We start from the raw sequence: 18979 nt of genomic DNA, 5'->3' as shown, positions 1-18979 counted from the left end.
CTCAGAGTCCCATCGGGCCCGGGGGAAGGAGAAAGGCTGGTTCCTCCCCTGTTCCGTGACGCCTGGCGTTTGCCACCACTGCTACCACATACCTCGGCCTTTCCTTGAGTTCTAGCAGATGGCGGCTGCCGGGATTTCTAGGGGACCCGGCAGAGGGACGGCACCTGTTCCTATCTGGAGTGGCTTGGTGAAAGTGGACTGTTGCAAAGTCCAGAGGCATCTCTGCAGAGCTGCTTGGTTCCAAGATTCATGTGTGTGTCCTTATTTTTTTCTTTTTTAACACTCTAGGCTACCACACCCAGAGAAAGTGAGGATGGCATAAGCACAGAACAATATGCCATAGCCATGCTCAATCAGGCATGGAACTGACAAATCTATGGGCAATCAATGCAATGGTGTGTGACACTTCTTTACCAGGGTCGCCCACTGTGCTGCAGGGTGGGAGCAGCGGACCAGGCAATGCCGGGGATGTACATGTAGGCCTTGTACATGTCCAGCATGTGCTCTTCTCATTGGTCCAAGTCCTAATATTTTTACTGTGAAAGCTCAACTTTAAAATATTGATTCAAAAACAAAGAAATACAAATTATTTTATTTATTTTTTGTTTATAAAGTTGTTCACAATATTTGATTACATTTAATATTAGAACACCAGTCCTACCACATTACACCTTCCCACCACCATATTTTGAATGTTTCCATCCTGAACCCCAAACCCTGCCCCCAAAGCAGTATTGAAATAATTTTGTATTGCTTGCTATGAATCAAGATCACGAAATCCCATTAATCATCGATTTCTCGAGCGGGCTCAGTAATCTCTCCATTCGTCCTTTCCCTGAGATCTTAGAAGTCTCTCTCGACTCGGCCCTCCCAACGATGTCGCACTGGAGGCTCTTTCAGGGTCAGGGGAATGAGATCTAGCGTGTTACTGGAGTTAGTGTATGAATACACCATGGGAAGCTTGCAAGGCTGTCCCATGTGGGCAGGAAACTCTCAGAAGCTTGACAGTTTTAGGCTACAAGAAGTAGGCTACAAGTAGGCTACAAGCTTCTGGGAGTTTGCTTTTAAGTCTCTGGATGTTGGCCATTGATGGGATTACACACACCTGGGTTCCTCTGCGGGTACCTTTATGCATGAGGCCTGTCTGCACGCCTGGCTGTCTTCCCTGGGGCCCCTCGGAGGGGATGAGCTCCAGCTTCCCTTTCCACCCCAAGCAGAGCTTCTGGCGGCCGAAGACCACTGGAACCTAGCTACAGCCATGCTCGAGGCCCCTCTCCTGTTATGAATAATCTGCTAAAAAATGATCCAAGAAAGGTTTCTTAGAGGAAAGTGTGAAAATTATATATACATACGTGTGTGTGTACGTATAAATATATTTTCCCCTAAGATTGGTTGCCTTTTACTTTAAACCCCATCAAATGTGGTGTACTACTCTTGGTATATTAGTGGTGCAAATAAAGTATGAGAGACTTATTGTTGAGTCTCTGATAATGGCCATTGATGAGATTATAAATCTCTTGGAAGAGAGCACAGAACAATATGCTATAGCCATGCCTCTAGACCCAGCACCAGACTGTTTCATTCAGGGCAACCCAGAGGGGGGCAGGTGAGTTCTGCTCCCCATCCCATAGAGCCAGTCCTGGCAGCCGAAAACCTCCAGAACTCAACCATTGCCATACTCATGGGTGCTCTCCACAAGCTTGGACGAGCCTCACCCAGGAGTGAATCCACAGAAAACCCAGTATGTGGGACTTGTGACTGAAAACTCCAGGTGCAACGGAACAGGGAATGGGTGAGCTCCCCACATCTTCCCCTATTTCCAGCAGCTTGGCAGTCACCCCCACAAGCCACCTCTGGCACCATATAATCTCATCAACAAGTTCTTTTTGTTTCTAGTTTACACTGGCTGAGGATGTTGGCTCTAGAAAAGATAGGGAGGGGGTGGTATTTATAGAACTTTCAAGGATAGACTAAGGCAGTAGTGGAAATAGCCAAATGTGGTTTTAGAATCCTTTTTTTGCGTGATCTCTGTACCATAATGCCAACTTCTCTGAGTTGAAATTAATTGAAATTAATCACCTTTAATTTATTGAGTTGATATTCCTCAGCATTCCCAATTATCCCCCAGCTACAGTTTATGACCCTAAAGAGTAGGAACAAAACCTGTCAGAGGTTATAAGTCTTTAGCCCCTTCTCTGTCTGCAGACTTCCCATTTTCTTCAGTATTCTTGCTTGATACAGGACACTGAGCTCCTATTTATGTCAACTATTGTGGAACAGCATTGTTCAGAAAATGGCACATTCTTCCCTCTTCTTTTTAAATGGGGAGGGGCAGAAAGGAGGGGTATACAATAGACCAGTAGATTGCCAGTCCAAACCTGTAGCTGAGTGGTTCAGAACACAGAGCACTGCAATCCGCTTGGGTGCCAACTCTACACATACACACATCTCTCCTAACTCAATATCAGAGATATCACTTTAGTAGTTAAAAGCATATTTATTTCTTCTTTGCTATATTTACTAAGATCCAATTTATCAGCCTATATCCTGTGTAAACATGTCTTCAAGTCTTTTCTTAGCTGTACTACACAGATAACAGTAGCATTTCACTTTTGGTATTGTTGGAGGATTAAATATGATACCATGATGTTCTTAGAGTAGCATGGGGTACATGGTTATGAAGCGCCCAATAAACGTTACCTATTATTAGGATAGGCTCATATCTTAACGCTGAAATGTCTTTCCTGACAGTGGAGGGCTTTGATTAACCAAAGCAAATAGCTTTCTCCACCATTACCCAGACAAGTGAGGTAAAGGGAAATGGAGCTTTAAATAAAATGTGAGATGTTCTTGCTCTAACTGCAGGGCAGAAGAGAGAGATATGTTCAAGGGGGAGGAAATAAAAGAAACCAAGATTCTCAGATGTGCCTTAAGGGCATCTCCTGGAATTAGGGAGTCTCAGATTCAGGGCTGGAAAGCATCTTTGTGTTTGGGGCCACACTTGGGGGTACACAGGAGCTACTCTGTCGCTCCCTGCTATGGTGCTGGGGGATCATGCAGTGCTTCAGATTGTAACCAGCTTCCATTACACAAAGCTCATTGAGTGATCTCTCCAGCTTGGCCCGGAAGGGATATTTGAACCCTCTTGGTCTCCATTTCAAGGATTTTGTTCTACAACTAAAGGGGTGATCCAATCATTGAACCCACACAGGAGTTCCTCCTGCTGGATTCATCTTTTCTCTAGGCATCCTCCTCCCCTGTTTTCTATCCTCTGACCCTAATTGATCTAAGTTGGGTTAAATAAGGCTTTATAAGAGGAAGCCAAAGAGAGTGGCAGCCAAAACCATCCTGAGAATGGACGAAAGGTAAGCCTGCCTTTCCCGAGACACCCCCCACCCCCACCCCTCACAACCACAGGGATGAGTCTAGTGAGAGGCCTCTTTGTTCCATTAGCAAGTTTAAGAGTGGAATCTGGCCAGGCTAGGATTTCTTTTCATAAAGGAAATTATCTCCAAACATAGAAGATTTTGGGATTAAGTGATTCAAAAGATTTAGTGCTAGACTTTTTAAGGCCTCCTGAGACTAGCAGATGGACTCTCCACCCCAGGGAGAGAAAATGTGGGAAAGTAGAAGACTATTGAAGTGGAAGATTAACCCTATATTGGCTTGGTATTGCATGAAGGGAAACTGAGTTAACTGATTAAAAATGACCTGAAGTCTCATGGTCCTATGGGGTTCCTTTTCAGTATTGGTGCATTTATCATCTAGCATCCTTCCAACTCCTTCCAAGATAAATATGGCATTTCCTGGAATCTCTGTAAATTGGGAATGGCTTTGTGTGGGAGCAGTTCCTTTCTTTTCTTTTTTGTTTTTACACTTTTGACATTTTGGGTGACAACCAGCAATGCTCACAGGTTCCTCCTGACCCCGCACTCAGGAATTACTCCTGGTGGTGTTTGGGGAACCGCAGGATCCTGGGGATTGAACAGGGTCAGCCATATGCAAAGCAAACACCCTACCTGCTGCACTATAGCTCCAACCCTGAAGCCATTTTTTTAAATGAAGAAAACAAAACAATTTTGCTGTTATTTGAATAGATCAAGGTATTATGCATTTCTTATTTTCCTCCTTGTCTTCTGCTCTTTTGGGGAGAGTGGGGAGAACACACCTCTTGGCTCTGAGCTCAGGGATCACACTTGGTGGGGATTGCAGGACCTTACAAGACACTGGGGATTGCATCCAGGTTGGCTGCATGTAAGATAAGCTCCTACCCGTTGTACTATCTCTTCGACCCATGTCTTCTACTCTTTGTTTCTGTGCTTGGGACATAATCCCTGGAAGTGGGTCTATGGGTCCTCCTGGCTCTGTTTGCTTTTGGGAACAGAGTTGGGGCAGCCACTTGAAGTGAGTGGTCTTGAATCCTCTGTAGTGTCCCTTGATGGTTTGGAAATCCTCTCATGTGTTGGGAGTTTACTGCTTGTCTGAAGGCAGACAAGAGCAATGATCAGGACATCTCTGAACAACTGGGATGAATTCTTTCCGCACATGTCTCCATTTGCACAGTCAGTCAGCTGAGAGATAACTTCACCTTTGAAATGCACCGGAGGACCTTCCAGTTCTCCACAAGTTTCTCCCCACTTGGATAGAAATCAGACGGCTTGAGGAAGGGGCCAAGCCTGACACAGAGTTTTGCTCTCTACCAAGTAACTTTCACCTCAGGGTAAGGGTTTCTGGCAGGCTGTTACTTTTCTGTGGTGTTTTATTTGCTTGTTTTATTTCCCTGCTGCCTTTCATGCCATACCCCTATGAGATAGGATAAGATTTTTTGTCATAAATTAGCAAAATATCAATCAAAAAAAACTTCCTTCAATCAAGGCCCTTTTCCCAACCCCCCTTTTTTTACACACAGACACACAAACATACAGACACACAGACACACACACACACATACACACAACCTGATCTCTCTGGGCCTGTATCTTCCAGTATTTCTGAATTTTTGGATATCCCAGCAGTTCCTGTGTTTTCTCTCCTTTGTCACATGCCTGCCCTGTGACCCCAGCTCAGTTACTGAAAGGGGAAGACCCTGTCCCTGCCATAAAGTTCTCAGGCTTCTAAGAGTTTAGAAGTGCTTAAGTGGAACCAGAAAGGCCAAGAAAGCAAGAAGGTATCTCTGGTAGGCCAAGGAAGCTACTTGACCACCTGTCTGTGCTCAAACACAAGCATTTTTTTGATCCTTTTTGTGGGTGGGTCCAAGAAGAAATCTCTTGCCTCATTCTTGAAAGTCTGAACATGCACAAAAGATTCAATTCATTTGTTCTCCAGCCAAGATGATCTTGAATTTACATCCTCTCTGTGGTTTGCTTTTTTGATTTGGAAAAATAATCAGCTGTTTTGAAACGTTGGAAAAAAACACAATTCAGTCAACGTTTTTTCAAATTTGGTGGAGGGGTCTTGGACCACAACTTACAGTGCTCAGTGTTTAGTGGTGTATGTTGGGGTCACTCCTTGTGGTGCTTGGAGACTATATGTAGTGCCAAGAATGGAATAAGGATTGTCTACATGCAAAGCAAACACCTTAACCCTTGTTGTATTTCTTTAATTCTATACCTTTTCAAATTCTATGCTTTATTTTATCATTGAAAACTTCTGCTTTAACCTTATGTTGAATCTGAGAGAACCACTAAGAATGCTCTGATCTTCTAACCCCCAGGCTGCAGCCTCCCACCTTTGTGTCCCATGCACAGAACTTGCTGCCTTTGCAAGAAAAGACAAAATCATGCCATTTGTGTATGGATCTGGAGAGTATCGTGCTGAGTGAAATAAGTCAGAAGAAGCGGGACAGATATAGATTGATTTTTCTGATATGCAGGATACATAGAAAGGATATAACAAGTGGCCAAATGCAACAGCACCTGAGAACTTGTCTATAGAACTGAGCGTATCATAATGGAGTATGGAGGGGTAGGTTGGGGGGCATTGTGGTGGGGGTATGGTGTTGGAACACTGTATGCATGAAACTCTGTCATTAACTGTATTGTTATTATTGTGTCTAAAATCTAAAGCTTACTGTGTCTAAACTTTTTAAATGAAAAAAATTTTTTATAGTCCAGGAGTCTCTTTATTTTTAAACTAACACTTCTCATGCCATGAATTCATAGGGGATGGGCTCCAGCAGCTCAGGTTCCTTTCCATTGGTCCTTACAAAGTGGGCTTCTCTGGGTGGAGCAGGCTGGCGCTTTAGTTGAACCCAAGTCCCTTTCTCTTTGGCTTCTTTCTTTTTTTGATCATTTTCTTTCACCCGTTTCAGGAAGCTGTCTCGACTCTTAGAGTGCTTAATAAGCTCAATGTGGACATTAATTCTCTTGGCAAGAATCTTGCCCTTGACTTGTTTGTTAGCGACAATGCCAACAGCATGCTGGGTAACATTGTAGACTCTTCCAGTTTTGCCATGATAACATTTGTGGGGCATTCCTTTTTGGACTATGCCCATTCCCTTTATGTCTACAATATCACCTTTCTTGTATATACGCATGTATGTGGCCAAAGGAACAACTCCATGTTTTCTGAAAGTTCTAGAGAACATATAGCGAGTCCCCCTCCGCTCTACCTTTGTGTTGGTCATTTTGGTGATTTACTGGGCGCTGGCGGTTCCCGAAAAAAATTTTTAAATGCAAAAGGAGAGTTGCTGTTTTGAATGAATTTTGTAGAAGTATGGTCTGAAAATGGAGGCCAGCATAGAATCTGAAGTTGGAAAAAAGAAAAGAAGGAAAAAATGTAAAGTCAAAATTTTCCTTCCACCTTCTGTTGTCCCACAATATTGTGAGAAAAATTAATTACAATACAAACGTGATAAAGTTTTATATGAGAGAGGCTTGTAACATAACCAGAGCAGGATGGGCAGATTAAGCAAGGACAGAGGAAACAAGGTCCATTAGGAGGAGGTCTTCATGTAGGACACATAAATTCAGAAGGCAGCAGCATTTTGATTTTGCCAAAATTGGGCATGAAAGAGAACATGGTAACTGAAATGAGAAAGATTGAAAAAGATTAAATATGGGATTGCAGAAGGAGCAGGAATCAGCTTGAATGAAACATAGACTGGACTTCTGACTAGAGAGGTGTCCTGCAGTTAGAGACAGATGGTTTATAGAAAGGCTATGAATATAAGTAAACTGAAGACTTTGAGTTGGAGAAGAACATGGTGAAAGTCATGGCTTAGAGTAATTCATGAGGAAGCATAAAGCATTTGTTCATTCTCAAAGAAATAAAGTGTTGGAAGATGGGGGTTGAAGAGGAGTGGACAGGTAGAAATCTCTTTGAAAGACTCAGGTGGGAGATGGTAGGTCTGGGTTGGCTGGTTAGTGGCGGAAATTGAAAGAAAGCTGATGAGTTGGGAACTAGCATGTCGTAGCTCATTGATGTGGGGTTGAGGGAGAAGGAAAAGGTGGGTAACTAGAATTCAGCTAGGGTATCAGGGTTTAGGGAGAGAGATTATTGGGGAGGGGAGAGGAAGCCATTGGAGAAATCTGAAGATCTTTGCTTTTATTTATATTCAAAATTATAGGAGCCAAGGATGTGGCTCAAGTAGTAGAGCACATGCCTTGCATGTATTGGACCCTGGAACTACATGGCCTCCTAATCATTGCCTTAAGTGACCTTGGACCCCCCCCATCACCACCAGCAACTTAAAACATTTATGTATAAAATATATTTATTGGGGTCTGTGAGATAGCTCAAAGGACGGAGCACATGCCTTACCTGAAGGAGGTCCAGATTTGATCCCTGGCACAACTGGGAGTGAGCTCTGAGCTTCAAATCTCCTTGGAGTAACCCCTGAACATTCCTGGGTGTATCCTCAAAATAAAAAATGCATATTTATAAATATTTAAATGCATAACTATATTATATGTAAATATAGATATACTATGTTTATAAAAGTATAATTTTTCTAAATTTGGGTGCTGGATGCATCTTGCATACATTTATATGACACAAGTCATTGGGTATATCCTGTTATTGACATCATTGGGTATATCTGTTACTTGTACATCTTTAAAAGATAATCATCAGAGGATCAGAGGTGACAAAATTTGGCAGATTAAAAAAAAAAAAGAAAACAAACAATCCAAAGCTTGCAGATTTCAAGATCCTCCTTCTGTACTTCTAAGACCTGTTCCTAGGTTGACAAGACCCTGTCAAATCAGAGCAAATTCTTATATAAGAATTGAACACCTGTGTAGTGTATTAAGTGCAAAAAGGAGAAAAGACAGAAATAAAAAAAAGCCCTTCTAAGATATTGAAAAAAAAAAGATCATATTGACACCCATTGCATTCTAATAGTTTGAATCCCACCTGTTATGTCTACAATCACAGATGAATTAGGTTAAAAACAAGTTACTGATGACATGCTCCTTCCTCAGCCCTGCAGCCTGGTAATAAGGAGGGACAGGCCTGGGAGTTCCAAGGAAGAAGTGGCTTCAAATCAGAGAACCCAGGGAGAGCTTTGCAGAAGTGATGGAGGGCAAGCTGAGACTCACAGAGAAGTGAGGGTTACCCCACCACTCATCCCTGGTCTGGCTCATTGTTGGAATTGCCTATCATAGATACTCTGAAATTAGCCTCATCTGAGGGTGACTTAACTGCAAAGTCACAAATGCAACTTATAAAGCAGGTTATTTAGCAGAACATTGCAAACAACCTGCACAGTTGTTTGTTTGCCATGTCCTGCTCAATAGCTGTGTTTATTTGTAAACTACCACAGTAACTTTTTAGAAAAAAAAAAGATGCAGTTAATTTCCATACTGTCACTTTGCTAAGTCTCCCGGTCCACCTTTAACATGCAGCTCAGGCCTGTTATACATAAGCCATAGAGACTGTTTTCAGACCCATTTTTCTTTTCCCTTTTGGCCTCAGATCACTGTTCTGCACTTTGGTACTCACATGTGACTCCTTTCAACCAATCTTTTTTCCACAGTTGGATTCTCTGGGCCATGTTAAGGGCCCAGGCGAGGATGGATGCATGGGTCACCCGACATTGGTGCTGGCCCTGAGTGCAGGTGGACAGTGGGTGCATGTTGACCTTGACAGGGTGGTATATGCTGATTTCCAGTCTTTGGGCAAGTTTCCATCCCCAGGGAAGCTATTGTAAAGGGGCCAAGTACTCACCAGTTCCAAATCTGACTTCAGAGAGATTTTCAAGTGTGTGTGATGATGTTGTGATTAATAAAACACCAAGTTTATGGAAAGTGTATTTTATTTTATAAAAAAATAGTGGTTTTATTGGTTTGGGGTTATGTGTATTTGTTTTTGTATATGTATTTAAGAATGTTCTTCATCAGTAAACACTAACAGCATGGTTAGCTTTCATATGATTATTCAGGAAACTTTGTGTTGTCAAAAGTGACCTTCTCAGTTGGCAGAGGAAAGGCAGTCTCAGGGGAACATAGGTGTTGTCTGGTATCCAAAACCAGAGACACAGTCAGGGAGATGACTGATGAAAAATTGGATGGAAGGAATATTTTTCTATATACTCCTTGTTACTTCTCTTACAGCAGAGAACTGCCAACCTGAAACTAACTAAATAAGATGGCTATTGTTTGGGAGGGTCCTTCTGGGTGCTGTAAATGCACCTCCCATCCTGTATGGGATCCTGGTCAAGGATCCATTACGGAACCTTCTAGAAGTGAAATGCAGGGATGTGGTACAACCATAGATTAACTGCTCAATGGAATTCGGATTTGTGGGACTCAACTTTGTCCTCTCCGACTTGGTAGGGCTTGGGAGGGGCCTTTGGTATATGGTTTTCAAAAAATGCTCTGGGTGTTTCTGATGTCAGTCTAAGTTGAGACAGAAGACTGCTGTGAAAAGACAAAAATACTTCCTTGCAGTGCTCTTTGTTTGTGAGGTGCTCGCTGAGGCGTGAGGGGTTCCTGTGCATTTTATATTTATGTCCCCTTTCTTCCCACCCCCACCCTGGTAGATAGATTTCTATTTAAAAAAAAAATCAAAAAACACACCACGAATGAATTAGGGCCAGGGAAGTGAAACCAATGTGCTGGCTGGGGAGTGACAGTTGGAACCCCAATGTACAAATGAAACCAGGGAACACAGGGTGTGACAAGCTTTTGAGGAGGGACAAACAGTTGTGACCTTGAAGTCACAATGAAGATTGGCAAATGTAAAATGGGCACCACCCCAACGGTGGGAGGTTTGTGCTGTTGAAAAGGAGTGTGGGGAAAAGCTGTTTAGGAAGCTGTCTGAGGACCCTCGACTGGTCTTCCATGCACCCTGCCTTTGGCGAAAGGGTGAGCCTGTGAGCTGACTGATGAGCTTGGGCTCTGGGGCTCAAGGGCTCTGGAAGTTTAGTTGATTTTTGTTTGGGGCCACACCTGGGCTTACTCAGGTTCTGTGCTCAGGGATCACTCCTGTTGGGGCTCTGCAGATGTTTTGTGGTTCCAGAGATTGAACCCAAATTGGCAGGGTGCAAGACAAGTGCCTGACCTTCTCTACTATCTCTCTGGCTAATTAGGGAATGTGTTAGGTCTTTTATTCCCTCACCACAGTAAAGGCAATGCAAAGCACTCCCTCCTTCTCGACCTGAGTTTAGCTACTACTGTCAAAATCTGTGACGCACCGGCTCTCTGAGGGTCCTGGGTTGGGGATGCTGCCCTTTAAGCTCTCTCCCCAGCTCTGAGTCACCATTCTTGATATCTGTTTTAATCTATGGCAGACAAAGCGCTGCTTCCAAGGCCACTGCCCACTCCCCAAATCTCCCACTGGCCCGCTAAGCAGTGACTTCTCATTAGGAGTGACTTTTGGTCAAATGGATCCTAGAAGTCACTGAGATGTGGGTTGTTTGTGATGTTTCTAGGAAGTTGGTTCACCCCCCTCCACACACACAGACCCAGACCCTGGCTTCCCCTCCCCCACCCCCCAACCCTTGCCATGTGGGGCCAACGTAAAATGTCCACAGCTCAATGGAGTCTGACTGCTCTATGCACAATGGCATCTCTGCCCACAAGACTGCTAAGTTCTCTAACCTATAACCTCCAAGTGATCTTCTTGTGGTGGGGGTTGAGGGAGCAGAACTATCATCAACATACACAAGGTTTAACCTTTTTTGCGGTGGGGGGGCTGTATTGGATCACACCTTGTGATGCTCAGGGATAACTCCTGGCTCTGTGCTCAGAGGTAACTCCTGGAGGTGGTTGGGGGTTCATATTTATTGCTAAGGATCCACTGCATGCATGATAAGCCTTAATCTTTATACTACTTCTCTGGCCCCTCCTCCCCAGGTTCTAATTTAGAGGAGAGGCATACTTTTCTATCCACTGTACTCTTGGAGTAGAAGGCCATACCGCTAGCAAGAGCTCAGGCCCTGGACGCCTGTAGGAACACACCTCTTCTCTCTTGCAACCTCTCATTTTCCTGGAATTTCCTCCAAGTTAACATCTTGCTAGAATGGTGTGTGTGAGTTGACATGAAATGTCTGCTGTGTTGGATGCAGCCTCTGGCTGCCTACAAACTACCTTCCTTGGATATGGGGGAGGAGGGCTGGGTTGATATTGACAAAATCCCATTGTTCCTTTAGACTCTTTGTTCTTGTGGAACCCCCCTCCCTACACACCTTCCCAGACAAATTGTTTTGTTGCTTAATTTTGATAAGGCTGAGAGTGAGCTGTAAGATAGCAGAAACTGAGCCCTCTCTTGCTGTTGATAATTATAGTTCTTCTCAGAACTCCTTTCTTTAAATGCCTACCAGGTGCCCCCAAGTGAAAGATGATACTCATTTGCTTGCTAAAGGCATCTAGATAAGAAGAATCAGAAGGGACAGTTCCCTAAAGAAAAATGGTTTTCTGGGTCACTGAGTCACCACATTAAATGTTCATCCCAGCTCACTGGCAGAAATGAGTTTGTCCTGTCAGAATTCCCTTTATCACTGTGTTTCAAAGAAATCTGAGATTGAGAGAGCAAATTTAATTTTTTCTCCCTTCCCTGCACCTGACTGTTTTACATTCTTCCAAGGTGAAATTCAGCCTGTCTTTTCAGGTGTTGAAAAATACCCAGTGACCCAAGGGAAGCCTCAGAGTTTGTGTTTTAGGAGGAGGAAACTGCTTTGCAAAATCAGAATCTAAAACTGAGCTGAGGGATTTGCTGCATGCCCGAGAAAGTGCTCACGCCTTTGATTTTTGTTCTCTAACTCTCTTCCTTTTTTCGAAGGGTAATACCTCTTTCTGCTTGGTTGGCCTCACCACCTCAGCATCGCTGACTTCCAAGGAGTCTGTCTTCTGGTACCTTATCCAACAGTACTTTGGGGATTATATTGCTGAAAAGGAGCTGACTTCCACCCACAGTTTCACTTCCTCGACCTCTGCCCACACAGAAGATGGTGACTTTTTAATGGGGAGAGGTTTGCACCCATTTTGGACCACCTTCCACTTCATTCGCATCTTGGGGTCCATCACAAATCCCACTTGCTGACTAAAAGCTTTCAGATGGACCTTCAGTCCTTTCTTTCTCCAAATGTCCAAGGAGCACAGACTATGTTCCAGGCACATATGCCAAAATCTAGTGCATTGAGCCAGCCAGGAACGTGTCCTCTGAGAGCTCTGGGGGCCCACATGTGCACAACAGCTTACTGTTCAACGTGAGCCAGATCCAGGAAAGCTTCCTAAGAAGTGATCTCAGAACAGAGATAAAACCAGTAAATTAACCAGGTGAACTGGAGCAAAGAGTATTTTGCTTTTCATTGAACATTATGAGGCATCTCCTTGCACCCTGCTTTGTGTAAGCTGGTATTGTTTCTCTGCCTTGTGCTTATCTGTTGCTGCTTATCTTTTGAAGGAATTAGCACTGTGCTGAATGCTTTGCAAGAAATAAAATAGCCAATATTCTGTCTGGTTTGTGCCCAGCACATTGCCTTCAAGGAATCACTGAAATGATTCTATTACTGAAGAAAAGACGAAATCATGAAATTCATTGCTAAGTGGGAAGGTGGGAAGGTGTCATGCTAAGTGAAGTCCAAAGGAGAGGGTCATATGATTTCTCCAAAGTGTAATGTATGAGAAAATATTAATGGAATAACAAATGGACAACAGTAGCACACCCTGAGAGATAAGCAATAGAACTAAATTTGCTAAGTGAAGGGGTGAGAGGGGACCGGGAAAGAGGGTCGCTGATATTCCAGCGATGTGTGTGGTGTTGAAACAGTGTATGCCTGAAACTTTATTATTAATGGCATTGAAAATCCTGGTGCCTAAAGAAAAATAGAAAAAAAAAATCACCTTTTTCCTGAAACATGTAAATGAGGTGAGTATGGCTAGACCAATACCAATGGTGTGATATGGCTAGAACAATACCCACAACCTGGAAGCCAAGATGCTGAGAAATTGTACGACTTTGGCTGGATCTCTAAACTTCTCCAGACCTCCATTTCTTCCTCTGCAGATGAAGGGATTCCAAACAATCATCTTCATGCACTGGGAACCACCTTTCTCTGTGGCCTCAAAGAACCATCTGATTGTTGTTGAACAGCTGGTAAAACAACTGTGGGGGGTATTTCAGGGGTCAGGTCAGGAAATCAAAGTGGAAATGAAACTGCAGCCCCCGGTGTTCAAGTGCTGGGACAGTTGGACAGCAGAGGGAGGCGGTCCCTGAGAATCGAGCTCAGGGTCAGGCTGGAACCACCATCCTCTGTACGCCGAGAGGGGCTTGAGGTGTAAGCGCCAACCAGGGAGGGGTGGGTTCTCTCTGGCTTTGCACTGAGGGGCTGGAGGAGCTTTCACTTTAATGCCTCAACACCTGCGGTCTTGTAACCTAGGCTACAGAAATAGCAAGTGAGTGCGCAGAAGGTAAGTAGATGAGAGACCAGGCTAGGTACACTCAGCTCACAGCAAAGCTTTGGTGCTAAAAACACTCGTTCAGGACATTATGTACTAAATCAAGGGGGTCCGCCCCCTTTCTCTCTCTTGAACTTTTCAAAACAGGAAGAAAGTTTGGTTCAACTGCAGATACCAATAACCTACGTCTTTCTAGAGAGATCTTTTTGGAGGCCATCCAAGAAACCTACCTTCTTAGGGGATGCTAATTACTCCCCACACCCCTCTCTTTTCCTTCTTCTTTTTTTAAGCTCTGAGTTTCTGGTAGCATTTTGGCAGGTTGGCATGATGCCATCTGAAACCACAGTAGGGTGTTAGGTAATCATGTTCTCATTAAAATGCTGTTCTGTGGTTTAATTTTCAACGGTTTCTTTGCAGCTTGGAAACACATACTATGTTTTGAGGCAAAAAAAAAAAGCTGTTAGGCAAAAAAAAAAAAAAAAAAGCAAAACAAAACAAAAAGGCGGGAAGATGGGTCATTCTTGTATTTTCCAAAAGAGAATTAGCCACTTACATTGCAGAGAAGGCAAATTGACCTTGAGTGTGGCTCCCAGGGCCTTCCCTGATTGATATGACTTAGTTGAGCCTGGGGACAAATTCCTTGATAGCCTCCTGAGATCAGCAGATTAAAGGTATCAAGCAGTATTTAGCCATGACCATTCAGCTTCTTGGTCATCAAATTGAGTACTTTGATTGAATAACTATCAAATGCCAGGCATTGGATTATTTCCTAAGGGGAGAAAGATGGAAGTCACAGCTCATAGGAACTTGCCACACTTTGGGATGGCAGATGAGTCACCTGTCATTCATTTTTGTGGGTTAAGAGAATCTTATTTATTTTCTTTTAATTTATTATTTTCTTTTTATATCACCATGAGATACAGTTACAAAGCTTTCATGATCATGTTTCAGTCATACAATGTTCCAACACCCATCCCTCTACCAGTGTGCATTTACCACCACCAATATTCCCTGTATCCCTCCTGCCATCCCTGCCCCCCAGCCTGCCTCTAACAGACACTTCCCCCCCCTCTCTCTCTCTCTCTTTCTCTCTCTCTGCAAATCTGCATTATGATTTGGAAAACAGATATTCAGAGGCCATCATGTTTGGTCCTTTGCCCACTTTCCATCTCCCATCCAGAGCGATCCCTTCCAACCGTCATTGTCATAGTGGTCCCTTCTCTATCCCAATTGCCTCTTCCCAACCTCTTGAGGCAAACTTTCAACTGAGGATCATTTGTCCTTGCCCCTTGTTTCTACAGTCCTTGGATGTTAGTCTTACAGCTTTTCATCTGCTCCCCAACATGGATCCTTTTGAATTGGATCAATGAAAACAAAAAAGAAAAGAAAAAGAAAGTCAAGGGTTTCATTTTATTCCAAAATAAGAGGGAATGAAGCCTCCTAGTGTTTCCATTTCCACAAAAGGGTGGGGTATTCTTGATAGTCAGATTTTGAGTCCAAGGATTGGATTGGTTGCTTTCCTACAAGCAGCATAATTGTTCCTCACATTCCTGAGAGTCCCTCTTCTCCCCTTCTCTGCCGGTGCCAAGAGGTGTTACTCTCCAAGCACTCCTCCTTTATCACTGCTCCTCCTCCCCCAGACTCTGCTCACCTGACCAGCTCTGAGATGGGGTCAATTTCTTCATTCTGTGAGTATGGAGACGTGACTAATGCTGCATGTCTCTTCTGCTGTTCGTTCTGTACATCCCCAGCAGCAGCATCTTGGCTATCTTCTTAGTTCTTCAATTCTTCAGCTCCTTTGCAGCCTCACAGGTAAGTTGAGTGACACCTGTCTTATCATTGCAGGTGGCAGAGAAGCACCCAGAGAGGCTGTACTGTTGTGATGAGTGTGCCTGGGGCAAACAGAACCACTTAAAGTTAGCCCTACAGTGATTTGCACTGTTCAAATCAGACGATGCAAGTAAGGTGGAAATTCTGCATGTTCCAGAAATGAATGATAAGGGAAAGCCACCTTTGGGATTATTTTTTTTTTAACCCTACCAGTTTTCTTTTTCTCCTGCCCATTGAGCCTCATTCATCACATGGTTTCTCCCCCTCCCACCCCTGTTTCTTTGCAGTATTATAGTGTGCAGAGTGATAGAAAAGTTTGGTAATGACACTTGACATCTTGAGATGTCATGAAGTTTCTATAACAGGAATATAATATAGAAGTGCCTTCTTTTTCTTCTGCCAACCATTTAAACTGAATGGAGATTTTTAGGCAGGGGTCACTGAAAACATTTAGAAACTGCAAACAGAGGTGCTGACAGCAAACAGATCTTATCACATTTGAGGGGCTGGGTTGTGCCTCTTAGAGTGAATTTAGAGGTTCTACATTGCTGCTGCTGGTGTGGTGGAGGGAAGAAATCAATGTGGAGGGTTTGTATTTAATTTACAACCCTCTGTTGGTAAGAATTTTAGAGACAAATCAAATTTGCTTGACATTCAATGGAGGTGGTTTATATATCCTAAAAGGTGAGTGTGGAGTGAACTGGACTGATTTAATGTCAATTTCTTAAAAAGAAAAATGACATTAAAGCAGGTGAAAATTCAGTGTGGTTTTCTTCTTGGGGGGTTTCACTTTGACTTTCAGCATTGAATCTGAGAGTTTGATGAACACAGAAATATAAAGTGAAACTTGGAAGCATGAACATGTATCACACCAAACAGACTTCTAGGAATGGAGGTTGAGTTCCAGTTGAGGTTCTTATCAGCATATGCCATTTGTTAGATGTAACATAAAAATATTCACAAGATTATGATAGATTTTTTAAAAAGAATTTATATTTAGAATTAAGATGTCATAAAGCAAGGCATTTAAAAAATTGATTTTTCATTGGTTTACAATGTTTTGAAATTTTAGGGGTTTAGCCTCAGAACTGTATATGTGTATCAGATTCACTATATACCCCCTACCACAGTTTCAATGCCATTCCACCACTCCAACCCCCTTCAGCAATTTATACCACCTTCCCACCTTTTCACCTTCTCATCTAATCACTTGTATAACTTGTTATCCCATTGTCCATCGATTTTTTCGAGCAGGTGCCAGTAATGTCTCCATTCATCGCGTGCTAGTGTAGCCCAATGGCATCTGCTCGCTCCAGGAACATGAAGAGTCTCAAACCATTCATTCAGGTTCTTGACTAAGAAGTCTGACCATCTCGTAGGTGGGCGGCCACTCGGTCTCTTGACATCCCATGGAAAGCCAGTAACAGCTCTAGTCCAGCAGTCGTTTCTGAATCGCATTATGTGTCTGGCCCATCTGATTTTCGATGCCTTGGCAAATGAGACAGTGTTCCTGATACTTTTTTTTTATTCAAAGATACTTTATTTAGTATGTTTTATTTAGTTTACTTAGAATGTAAAATAGAAAAACAATCTTAGTACCACCTCTTAATTTTCTTAGCATATTATCATTCTTTTTTTGTTTTGTTTTTCTCTGTGTAGTTGATTTTTATTTATTTATTTTTTAAATTTTTATTTCTTTTTATTAATGAGTCACTGTGAGGGTGCAGTTACAGAGTTTTGTGCCTGTGTTAGTCATACAATACTCCAGTACCCATCCCTCAATCAGTGCCCATTCTCCTCCATTGATGGCCCCAGGGTCCCTCCCTCCCCGCACTGTAATGCCCGCCCCTCCCCGCCCCCCCCATGACAGGGAATTCCTTAATGTTCTCTCTCTCCTTTTGGGTGTTATGGTTTGAATGGAGATACTGGGTAGCTATCATGTTCAATCTATAGTCTGCTTTCAACCCACCTCTCCTATCCTGAGTGGATCTTCCACTGCATTTTGGTTGGTGTTCCCTTCTCTGTCTGTCCCTGATTCTTGATTGTTGATTATCAACAGAACTCCAGATTCCTTCCCTCACTTGAGTGAAATGTGATACTCCAAGCAGAGCTCTTTCAATTCCTCTTTGGGATACCCGAATAGCGTTCTCATCCTGTTTTTGTAGGGTCCAGGTCTCTGAGACATATGTTAGTGCAGGAAGAATGGTGGAGTCAAAAAGATGTGTCTGGAACCAGAGGTTCTTCATCCTCTTAACCACTTCTTTGACACTCTTGAAGGTGTTCCACACTGCTCTCTTCTGCCTGCGCAGTTCTGTCACCAAGTCGTTCCTCATGTTGAATTCTCGACGTAGGTACACATAGATGCTGCATTCGGAGATGTTCGTTCCGTTGAGGGCAAATGGAACATCAGGAACTAGTCCGTTTCTCATGAACATTGTCTTTGTGAGATTCAGCTGCAGTTCGACCTTTCCTCAATCACGGTCGAAGTCGGCCATCGTTCATGCCGCTTGGCTGATAGTTGGTGTTATTAGAATGATGTCATCAGCGAAGTGGAGGTGGTGTAGTTGCCGACCGTCTATCTTCACTCCCATTCCTTTGCATTCCAGTCGTCGCATGATGTTCTCGAGTGTGGCACTGAAGAGTTTCGGTGAAATGGTGTCGCCCTGCCGAACCCGTCTCTTTATGTCAATGATCACTTCCTTGTCGAATGGTGAGATCCTGGTGATGAATCCACAATACAGCACATGGAGGATCCTGATGTACTGAGTTTGAACGCCTGGTTTGGCTAGGGCCTCTATGACCGCTTCAGTCTCAACAGAATCCAAGGCCTTCTTTAAATCGATGAACGTTAGACAGAGCAGCATCTTAAACTCTCAGAACCTCAATGAGCTTGGTCACTGTTTGGGTATGGTCGATCATGCTGAATCCTTTTCAGAACTCGGCTTGCTCACATGGTTGTCCTTTGTTTAGTGTTCTGCCAATCTTATTCAGGATGACTTGAGTGAATAACTTGTAGACGACGGACAACAGGCAGGTCGGGCAATAGTTGCCAATATTGTGGATGTCTCCCTTCTTGTACAATAGGACGGTCCTGCTGGTTTTTCATTGGGACCTTGACTCTAGATTCTCATCTAATAATAACCATAATTATCATATGTGTAAAACCAGTTTTAATGTTTTTTTCACCAGTTTGCTTGGTTATTGTCACTTCTTTTTCATATCTGGTATGGCATACTTCCTTGCTTGTTTTATTTCACGTGACAATCTCAAGATTCACATATTTTGTCCCCCAAAGCATGGTTTTATCC

General features: G+C 43.2%; 1 protein-coding gene and 1 pseudogene across 1 annotated transcript; one reads left to right on the top strand and one right to left on the bottom strand.

The window, feature by feature from the left end:
* Positions 1-6142: 6142 nt before the first annotated feature.
* LOC101547353 (60S ribosomal protein L21-like) lies at positions 6143-6625 on the bottom strand. The gene has a single exon (XM_055122859.1). It carries the CDS (start codon positions 6623-6625, stop codon positions 6143-6145), a length of 483 nt encoding a protein of 160 aa, XP_054978834.1.
* A 9446-nt stretch (positions 6626-16071) lies between these two features.
* LOC129400648 (small nucleolar RNA SNORA68) lies at positions 16072-16219 on the top strand (annotated as a pseudogene).
* Positions 16220-18979: the final 2760 nt, after the last annotated feature.

This window comes from Sorex araneus, chromosome X (assembly GCF_027595985.1).
Source record: "Sorex araneus isolate mSorAra2 chromosome X, mSorAra2.pri, whole genome shotgun sequence".
Lineage (NCBI taxonomy): Eukaryota > Metazoa > Chordata > Mammalia > Eulipotyphla > Soricidae > Sorex > Sorex araneus.
The sequence above is the reverse complement of the archived record's forward strand: the minus strand, read 5'-3'. Positions and strand labels throughout refer to the sequence as shown.

What these genes read in the sequence shown, in the direction of transcription:
- LOC101547353 (XM_055122859.1), bottom strand. Translation starts at nt 6,625, where the DNA reads ATGACCAACACAAAGGTAGAGCGGAGGGGGACTCGCTATATGTTCTCT.